Source organism: Stegostoma tigrinum, chromosome 14, assembly GCF_030684315.1.
Source record: "Stegostoma tigrinum isolate sSteTig4 chromosome 14, sSteTig4.hap1, whole genome shotgun sequence".
NCBI classification, from domain to species: domain Eukaryota; kingdom Metazoa; phylum Chordata; class Chondrichthyes; order Orectolobiformes; family Stegostomatidae; genus Stegostoma; species Stegostoma tigrinum.
In genome coordinates this window covers 36,097,689-36,108,782 of record NC_081367.1, presented here as the reverse complement: position 1 = coordinate 36,108,782, position 11,094 = coordinate 36,097,689, and the positions used below count along the sequence as shown (strand labels likewise).

General features: G+C 40.8%; 1 protein-coding gene across 4 annotated transcripts in view; it reads right to left on the bottom strand.

Moving 5' to 3' along the window:
* Positions 1-406: 406 nt before the first annotated feature.
* The window catches only part of si:ch211-51h4.2 (uncharacterized), a 299,094-nt gene continuing 288,406 nt past the window's right edge, over positions 407-11,094 (bottom strand). For all 4 annotated transcript variants that reach the window (XM_048542917.2, XM_048542918.2, XM_048542919.2 and 1 more), the window contains 3 exons: positions 10,841-10,910; positions 9,188-9,291; positions 407-1,297 (listed from right to left, as the gene is read on the bottom strand). In XM_048542917.2, the coding sequence (XP_048398874.1) occupies positions 1,141-1,297; positions 9,188-9,291; positions 10,841-10,910 (331 nt within the window). In that variant the 3' untranslated portion in view covers positions 407-1,140. The remainder of the gene's footprint in view (positions 1,298-9,187; positions 9,292-10,840; positions 10,911-11,094) is intronic.

Genomic DNA, 11,094 nt, shown 5'->3' with positions numbered 1-11,094 from the left:
ATGAATTAATACAAATAATATTAGTGACATTGTGATATTTAATACTTACAATCTGTAAAATACAGTCCTTCTGGGTGGCATTGTCAATGCTATGTAGCCTCTGTTGAAGCGCTGTTGTCCTGCCCCCTCTGAATTTATTTGGTCCGATCTGTCGTGGTAGGCAGTCTTGTTTCTGGTTTTGCACTGTCGTGGTATATGGATGGGGTCTATTTCAACCTGTTTGTTAATTGCTTTGGTGGTTGAAAACCAGGGCTCCAGAAAATCTTATGCTTGTCTTTGTCTCGCTTGTCCTAGTACTGTAACTTTGTCCTAGTTAAATTGATGTCCTTCTATGTCAGAGTGTATTGAAATGAGCGAGAATTGTTTGTGCCGTTTTGCTGAAAGTTGGTATTCATGCATTCTGGTGGCGAGTTTCCTGCCTATGTAGCATTTCTCACTGTTGCTGCACGGTATTTTGTATGTCACTTCTGTCCTGCTCATTGTGGAATCTTTTGTCTTTGAGAGTAACAGGTGAAGTGTGGCTGTTAATGGGCAGGAAACTCGCTACCAGGACACATGAACACCAACATGCAGCAAAACATCACAACCAACTCTCCTTTTGATTCAATGAACTCCAACATAGAAGGACACCAATCAAACTGGGACAGAGTTACAGTACTAGGACAAGCGAGACAAAGTCAAGCACAAAAGGTTTTCAACCATCGATGCAATTAACAAACAGTTGAAGTAGACTCCATCTACATACCACTACGGTACAAAATGAGAAACCAGACTGCTCGTCATGACAGACCGGACCTTACAAATTCAGAGTGGGACAGAACAATAGTGCTTCAACGGAGGCTACATACCACTGACGATGTCACCTAGAAGGGAGATTAAACATTTGCATGAAAACCAGTCAGCTCAGGAACCAACCAACAACTCCATAGAAACGGCAGAGTTACATCAATAAGGCAACAATAAATGTATACTGCTTAGTTGCAAACAGTACATCATTATTTCATGTGGTGTTATTGTAAACAGAATAAATAAGAATTAGACAAAATATAGCTTCAGTAAAATCCACTATAACCCATTTTTCTCTTTCAAAATCTTACTAAACAAGCTTCATGAAGTCATACGGTGAAGCAATGTACAATCTCAGACTGTACCATTACCTGACAGTGAATTTGAGTGATACCAACCACGTGATAAAGTTTGATAGATGTCATATCCCACAGCAAACAGGAAATAGATTGGGAGAAGCCAATGTAAGAAGAAGATCCTTGAACTCATGGGCAAAGGCACTGTAATAAGCCTAAAACAGATAAAATAAAATAATGGAATCAATGTTTCAGAAAGATTTGGCAGAATATACATTTACATTTCATAACCTGTTTTACATTTTAGGGATATCATTTTATAAATGCAATTGTTCTATTACTTTTGAAATCTCAAGTTTCATGTGCTAGAGTGAGACTAGCATCTAACTAATAAACACTTAAAAAAAATCTACTCACGACTGAATAAGTTAAATTTTGGCAAGTTTTTGACTGCAAATATAAATGATTAGGTAGGCTGAAAATTTTTGTTAGTGATTCAGGCATGTTTATATCAGTATACAAATTTGGAATAAAAAGATCCATTAGCAGTTTAAACAAAATAAGTTGCACATCTGCAAGAAAACCTGTTAGCTTCTGAAATAATTAGCTAATGTCTCAAAGGCAGACCCTTCATCTCAATTAAAATTGTAAGGGCTGAAAACAAGAACAAGAAGACATCACGCAAGGGTAAACAGTCAACGAAACTGACATAGCTTTAGGTGAATTGCTAAGGTTTAACTCTCAACAGGTATACACGTTGCACCTCTTGATGCTATTACAAGAAATGGAAGAAGAAATTTAGTAGCCAATGATTCAGCAACCAGTTTTCACCTACCTTTACACTCCACGTTATGTTAGAATACCACTGTATCCTAAAGTGTACCAAGAACCATGCTTTGAGCAAAGCTGGCTCCTGGCTCAGTAATACCTTGATATTCACACCCCTCCATTTTTGTTTTCTGGCATAGCCCAATTTTAATCACCACTGTCACCCAAACTTTCAGCTACCAAGTGCCTAATTCCTTACTTACATCTCACCATTAGTCTACTCCTCCTCCTTTTTGACATTCCTTGAAAACTGCTTCTGTTTACCTTCAGACACTTTATGGATATAAAAGAGATGTGTTATTACACTACGCTCTCACCTCTTGTCATTGTACTTTCTGTCATATTTGCCTCCACATCCATCTGATTACCTACGACCAGCTTTACAACGCAAAGCATTATCGCTGTTTTATTCTCATTCAGTTTTCGATCATCATAATTCACAGGACAGTACAAGTAAATGTACCAGGTCCAATGCCATGTATACTTGAAAATTGGGCATCAACCTGTTAAGCTAGAACACTGGACAATGTGTGCTAAACATCGTCCTTAGCCAAGCTGTTCAAATACAGCTACCATGCTAGCAACTACCCAATGACATGGAAGAATTGTTGATATGTCCAGTCCATGAAAAGTAGGGCAGGAATCTGATTGCTTTATCAGTCAACTCTTGATCAAAGTGATGGAAGGGGTCATTGATTGCACCATGAAGTAGCACTTATTCAACAAGAGGCTGCTCACGGATACTCAGTTTGGGCTATGCCAGAGCCACTCAGTTCCTGAATTCATTACATCTGTAGTCCAATTATGTACAAAAGATTTGAGCTCCAGAGATGAGATGAAAGCGATTGTCTTTCATCCAGCATCATGACACTATTTGACTGAATAGGGCATGAACCAGCCTAGCCGAAACTGGAGTCAATTTCCCAGCTATTACATCCAGTATTTTTGAACAGGCAGCCAATGCAGAATGTTATTTAGTTCTTTAGAAATCTAAGTAGACGAATGTGCACTGGGCTGTTTTTATCCATTGGCTGTCACTAATGCAGAGAACCTCACAAAACTACCAGGTGTGATTTGAACTTCCTAAAGAGGGAAACTTAAAAGAGGCAATATTTAGCTCCTAGCCTGCAGCTCTCTGCAAGCCCATTTCAACATACCCACTGGGTCTTGGCTTCAAGAGGGGTGTCTGTCTGAAGTCCAGAAGATCATGGTAATGATGACTTCCCAACACCAATCAGGCCCTAGGGTTACCCAAACTTTCTCCCCAGTGTTGCTGGGTGGTGGTAGCCACGCTGCTATGTACCTACCTCTGGTGGAACGCTTGCAGGCAAGAACATATCGATGAGTTGAATTGATGCGCAACTCTCCGAATGTGCCCCACCTCTCTGGTGAGATTCCACCTCCAAGTGCCTGAAGGATTATATTTGATGATACCTTTTGACAACTGAAGTTAAGCCCATCGTTCTTAATTTCTCAAGCTGAATTAAGCATTGTCATCAAATACTATGTGGCAACACTGAGCTGGTGGTAGTGCAGGAGTTCGGGGCCTGGGAATGTTGGGAGATGATTGGAGAGCCTTACTGCACTCTTATCTCACCGGGATATTGTAAATTGATCTGAAAGGAGACTTCTTTCAGAAGCACTGGAGATGTGGCTGTGTTGAGAAGGTATTAACAGTAAGAAGGAATCCTGTGGATTTTTAAATTGGAGAGGACCAAGAAATTATGGGGTGGGATTTAGTATATTGTATTCCCTTATTTAACAATATGAATGTTTTTAAGAGTCACAAACTACTTTCTTCAAAGTCTGCTATTATTCCTCTATGCTGCTAAACTCTTCCCAGTTCACTCCAGCAACCTCTATCCTCATTCCCTTGGAATTTTCTTCCTATTAGATTAGCACACTTGTTTCTCATTCACATTTCTCCCTCAAATTTTATGGTCTCTATTTTCTAAGGGATCTTTTACTCAAATAATCCATTAATCCTGCCTCATTACACAGTAACAAATCCAAAATAGCCTGATCCCTGGTTGGATCTACAACGTATTATTCTAAGAAATAGTCCCAAATACTCCACGAAATTCTTCCTCATGGCTATCACTGCCAATTTGTCTTTCCCATTCTAAAAGGGGAGTAAAGCCACCCATGATTAATGTACTTGCCCTCATTATCTCCTGATTGTTCTCTGTCCTATTGTTACTGCTGCAGGGAGGGGGATCCATACCAGTGTCATCCTCCTCCTTGTTTCTTACCTCCACCCACATGGATTCTACATTTTCCTATTCAAGGTAGTTTCTTGTTATTGTACTTATTCCATCCTGTACTAAGAAAGCTACTCCACTACACTTTCTTTTTGCCTCGTCCTTTAAAAAAAGTCTCACATCTGACATTTAGTTTCCAGCTTCGATCTCTTCACAATCATGTCTCTATAATAGTTGAGAGATCATATCCATTTACTTATATTTGGGCCATTTATTCATTAATTTGTTCCATATACGACATTCAAGTGAAGATTATTTTCTCCCATTGACAGTTTTATTATGTTCCTATATTTGTATATGCTCGCTCTTGGCCTACTCTGGGTACCATCCAAATATCTGTTCTACAAATGCTGCCATAAGTCTCACTTTGTAAGCCATCTCCCCTCTTCCAAAGCCTCCCACCCTCTCGATCAGTTTAAAGCCCTCTCTGTGGCCAGTTATTTGACTGCCAGGGCATGGGTCCCAACATGGTTCCAACTTAAGGCAAGATGGCAGCAGGGTAAGCCGTTCCATTTGGAGCTTCACTCTGCTCGCCAGTTCTCTTCCTCCTACTTACTTTGTCCTTCCTTTTATTTCTTCCGTCATCTCTCTACTCTACAGCAATTCTATCCCACCCCACCCCTTTAAACTACCTAGCTAAGGAGCTGGGTTGTGACCAGAAACCGTGTGGCAAGAGCTGACTGTGCAGGTTCAGAGTGGGCCAGTGAGGCAGCTCAGAGCGGGACTCTGGCAGGGACATGGCGAGGGCCGGAACGCCTACAGCGGGACTCTGGGGAAGGCACGGCGAGGGCCGGAACGCCTACAGCGGGACTCTGGCGGTGGCACGGCGAGGGCCGGAACGCCTACAGCGGGACTCTGGCGGTGGCACGGCGAGGGCCGGAACGCCTACAGCGGGACTCTGGCGGTGGCACGGCGAGGGCCGGAACGCCTACAGCGGGACTCTGGCGGTGGCATGGCGAGGGCCGGAACACCTACAGCGGGACTCTGGCGAAGGCACGGCGAGAGCGGGAAAGCCCAGAGTGGGACTGTGGCAGTGGAAAGGGAAGTTGGACACCCTTAAGTGATCTTATTCTAAATTAATGCAAATGGTGCCATGTACATACCCACTTTGCACTGTATTTTTAAATTGAATACACATGAAAGTAAATGATTCAATTCAATTCAATGATGCCTTCCCTAGTTGAACAGCTCCCTTCTACCAAGTAATACAAGAAAAGTACTGTGGCTCTTTCCACTCTACCAGTCACCATATGATTATGAAGAAGCCGTATCAGATTCAAGATGTTAACTCTCCTTTGCTGTCCGTAGATACTGTCAAAGTGCTGGAGAAACACAGCAGGTCTCTGTTTTTTTTTGCCATTTAACCCCAGTGCTGGCGCCAGTGCCCATGAACGAAACCCTACTCTACCCACACCAATCTTTGAGGTATACAATTAACTTCTTAATTTTATATACCCTATGCTGGTTTACATAGAATATTACAGCACAGCACAGGCCCTTCGGCCCTCGATGTTGTGCCGACCTGTCATACTGATCTCAAAGCCCATCTAACGTACACTATTTCATGTATATCCATATGCTTGTCCAATGACGACTTAAATGTACTTAAAGTTGGCGAATCTACTACCGTTGCAGGCAAAGCGTTCCATTCCTTTACTACACTCTGAGTAAAGAAACTACCTCTGACATCTGTCCTATATCTTTCACCCCTCAATTTAAAGCTATGCCCCCTCGTGCTCGCCGTCACCATCCTGGGAAAAAGGCTCTCCCTATCCACCCTATCTAACACTCTGATTACTTTATATGTCTCTATTAAGTCACCTCTCAACCTTCTTCTCTCTAACGAAAACAGCCTCAAGTCCCTCAGCCTTTCCTCGTAAGACCTTCTCTCCATACCAGGCAACATCCTAGTAAATCTCCTCTGCACCCTTTCCAAAGCTTCCACATCCTTCTTATAATGTGGTGACCAGAACTGTACGCAATACTCCAAGTGCGGCCGCACCAGAGTTTTGTACAGCTGCAGCATAACCTCTTGGTTCCGGAACTCGATCTCGCTATTAATAAAAGCTAAAACACTGTATGCCTTCTTGACAGCTCTGTCAACCTGGGTGGCAACTTTCAAGGATCTGTGTACATGGACACCGAGATCTCTCTGCTCATCTACCCTACCAAGAATCTTACCATTAGCCCAGTACTTTGCCTTTCGGTTACTCCTACCAAAGTGCATCACCTCACACTTGTCCGCATTAAACTCCATTTGCCACCTCTCAGCCCAGCTCTGCAGCTTATCTGTCTCTCTGCAACCTATAGCATCCTTTGTCACTATCCACAACTCCACCGATCTTAGTGTCATCTGCAAATTTGCTAACCCATCCTTCTACGCCCTCATCCAGGTCATTTATAAAAATGACAAACAGCAGTGGACCCAACACCGACCCTTGCGGTACACCACTAGTAACTGGACTCCAGGATGAACTTTTCCCATCAACTACCACCCTCTGTCTTCTTTCAACAAGCCACTTTCTGATCCAAACTGCTATATCTCCCACAATTCCATTCCTCCACATTTTGTACAATAGCCTACTGTGGGGCACCTTATCGAATGCCTTGCTGAAATCCATATGCACCACATCAACCAGTTTACTCTCATCTACCTGTTTGGTCACCTTAAGGGTTGGTGTCCAGAGTGCATTTTGTTAAAGATTGGTTCTGCAAATCACTGTTACAGCCACACTGGCATCAATCTCCTTTAGAACTGGGTGATCATTTCACAGGCTGTTTATTTTGATTGGTTCTGATTTGGATGTTGTTGGATAATTTAACTGTTCCAAACCAGGTGTAGGTGCAATTTCCAAGGTGTGCACTCCTGGACTCTGGCCTCTGAGTTCACTCACTCGATTTTCATCTAGTACTACTCTTTTGTTGTCTCCAATGGCATACCAGCAGCAACTACTATGGCTTGCCAGCCCAGATCCTGAAGGCTATTTTAATCATTTGGCAGAGGCTTGGCTTTGTTTTGCAGTTTTGTTGTGTGCTGACCTAGAATCCCTCTGTTCAGGATATGTCCTGACTGAGGCTATGCGAGTGCTTTCACTCAAGTGATGTACCCCCAGCTCAGTTGGACTAGCGTGGGCTTCCACTTCCATCGATGTACCCTGTAACTCATATTCTCCACTTTGCCACATTTTCCAATGATAAAGTCAGTTGTCGTATCTGTTTGAACTTCAGTCGGGCTTTAGCTGTTAGGTGCTTTTACGAGGTTACATCATTAATCCCACCTACCAAACAGTTTCTCAGGATCTCTAAAGGGTTAAACCAAAGTCACATGCCTCTGCAACTGTCTAAAATCCCGATACAGATTCACCTGGTTTTTGAATTGCTGAGTAAAGTCAATAGAGTCTCAGAATTAGAAGAGGTTGGGATCATTAGTATTCCTTTACTAAATCTGTCAACTCTTTGTGCGATGTCTGTGGCTGTGGCTCAGCTAGTATTTACAAGATTATTACCTTGAAGGTTCTGCTTTTTAATATAATTCCTAACAGTTCTAAATCTTTCAGCAGAACCTCATTTCTAGGCCTATCAATGTTGTTAGTATCAATCTGGATCTATCCCCTCCTATGCCAGGTTCTTCTCTAGCTCTGAAGAGATGCCCTTAATCCTGGCACTGGGCAGGCAAGACAGCCTTTGGGACTCGTGCCAGCAGCTGCCCTTTAATTATATTATCCCCCACTATGATTCTGTTCCTATTTCCTCCCCCATTTTAATGGCTGCCTGTGCAGCAGTACTGAGTTCAGATCATTCATCACCCCCGTAGGCACCACAGCTTACAAGAACCTCATAATTGAACCTCAATTGGACAATTGAGAAGGTTGAGGCTCCTCAAATGTAAACACTTGGGACTCCATACCTACCTCACCTGCAGGCACACCCATGCTGTTCCTGATCACAGACCCAAATTTCAATTACATTGTTTAAGGGGCGTGACTGCCTTCTGGAACGTGTCCAGGTAACCTGCTCTTTCCATGACATCACACAACATCTGCAGCTTGGATTCCAGCTGCTCAACTTGCATCTGTAGTTTGTCTAGCTGCAAATACTCACTGCAGATGTGATCACTCTGGATCATCTTGGTGTCCAGCAGATTCTATACGCTGTAGCAGCAACACCTCACATATCCTGCCAACACCATCATAAATTTATTAATTATCTTAAAATGTAAATAAACAGGTACTCTATTGTTTGGTTTATTGGGAAAAAAACACAAACCACTGGAGGAGCCCTAAACACAATCTAAAGACCTCTCTTTTACTTTAAAGACTAGAAATATTCACCCGTCCTACTCACTAAATTAGCTTCCTTCCTTGCACTTGTGTCATGTTGTAAATTGTGATGTCATTCGTCTCATTGTAGATTGGCTTCTCAATCCACATCTTGTATCCTCTCCCAAATACCTCTCGCTTTGGATAGTTTACTTCTGGCACTAAACATTTGTTTAACACCTCTGTTCCCATTTGCAGATTGAACCCAATACTGACAGACTAGTGCATATTCAACACTTCCTGGCTGAACAGCTGCCACAAACAAGTAACAGTGTAACTAAGGAATGTGCCAAATGTTGTTGTTCCATACACTGAATAAATAGTTCATACTCAGGAGTTATCACGCATCCTGTTTGTGCACCAAAAAAGTGCTGATATGTGTCAATATCTTCAGTTTACCAATTTCATGTTTTTGTACCCTTGCATTCTGTTATCTATTCCATAACTCCGATTACTAAATATCAAACAAATATATTAAAATTCTAATGATACAACATCTGTATTTTCTTTTTTATCATCTGTCATCATGGCCAAGCCTTTTGAACCATAGTTATGCATAATGCCTTTGTAGAAATCTTATAAAGGGAGTTTTATACCCTCAATCAATTACTCCCTCTATGAAATTCAAATAAATTAACTTTGTTTCTCTCCTCTTGAATCATACTTTTGACAACAAAGAATTAGAAAATGTACTCACTTATATGGCTCTGATCGAGAATTTCTCAGCATCAGGAAAATGAATAAACCAGCTTCAAGATTTAAAGCAAATGAGGTGACTTTATCAAGCGCAACAACAAATCCCTGCAGAAAACAGCAGCAATAATGCAATATGAAAAATACTCAGGTAAAATTATATCACAGTTTTTGAGTTTGAGTAGAAGAATGTTATTTTGAGCTTCCTTTTGTGTTGGGGAGAGTTTTTGCAACAAGTTGATGATTCTAATTCATAATGAAAAAGCTGAAGTTCTGGTTGTAACCGACTATTTGGTCAAAGTAAAACTCATCATTGCATGTGAAGAGAGATGTGGTTGTACACAGCTTCACTGAAGAAATGTCATATTCCATTCCTAAGTCTATGAATATTAAATGCCAAAAATTTCAATTTCAAAAACTAAAGCAAATACTTAGTAGTCATAAATGTACTTTATGCTAAAGCAAACTGAGAGTTGTGTGTGTTAGTTGACAAGTTAGAATTGCCTAAATTTTGCAGTAATATTGACAGCAAAACTGTCAATACCGATTGAAACTGACAGTGACCCGGCAGTGCACAAGTGTGCGGAATATAATGGAAATCCAGAAGTTGCTGTTGCAAAACGATAAATTGAGAATATACACTGTTGAAGCGCCCTCATATCACAATGACTTGGCATAAACTCTCCTTTTCCATGGTTATCTCAATAAATTTTCTTGAAAAGGTTACAGCTTGTTGAAGGAGACGTGACTGAGTTTTTAATGCCGAATTAACTTCAACAATTAAATACATTCAGTGCTCTTGAAAAGCCATTTTAGTGTTTGTTGAATTTCTCCATTAGAAGAAATAGAATTATTTTTCTAAACTTGACATTTTATTGAAAGGTTGATTGAATTGCTAGTTTATCTTCAGTTTAAATCCAATTATTTATCAGAATATTTAAAAAGAAAAATGCAACGTAATTTTTTTTTGATTTTCAGGCTGAGAATAATTTGACGTGATTGGCAGTCAGGGTGTTCTCACTCTCTGTCACATTACTGGTTAAAATATGTGGGAGAACAATGCTTGTTAATGTGCCATCTTTTGTTTTCTAAAAGGAAGTGTAAGTTGCCTTCAGGATGTCTAGTGCTGAACAATTGGTCAGTGCCCTACCACATGATAATTTCATTCACTGGGCATGATTACAAAATCCATCTTTGGCTACTGTCCTGAATATGATCATTGTCTGAATTCTTCATCTGGTTCTGAAATATGATTCTGGTTTTTCCCTCCCCTCCCCTGAATTCAAATTGTTCACAGTTTATGCAGCTTTGCCTGAATTCCCAAAAATAAATTTTATTCATGAATGAATTAATTTTATATTTGCCAAGTTGGTAGAGAGCTTGTTGCTTCCCTGTCCACAACCACCCACCAATATGGTCAATCAACTAAAGACATCTGACCTCTCCTCTATAGTAGCCAGTCAAAATGTTTCATGAACCGCATCCTACCTTTCAAACACTTAAGTGTGGTAACTTCCTCTGACCTTGTTCAATTGAGTCAGTTCGATAGTAGGTGAAAAAGTAACCATTTAGATGCACATTAAAGTTTGCAGATCTTTAGTCTCTCCCAGTATTAGAATGATGGATTTGAATATAACATCCTTCATGGCTAACTTACCTTAGGATTAGACATAGCCACCAAAAAAATAATCCCGAATCCCAGCAGGCAAATTAATCCTTGAGTCAAACTGCAGAGCAAAGCAATTTTACAGGTTATTACACTAGTAAGGTCACATTTTCTAATGCAAACATAGCAGCTTTAATTCAAGAGGCCCAAATAATTTTACAGATGTAAAAATTAACCTGAATTTAAAGGAGTTAAGGACCATATAAAGATACCAATTGAAAACAAGAGATAATGGGAACTGCAGA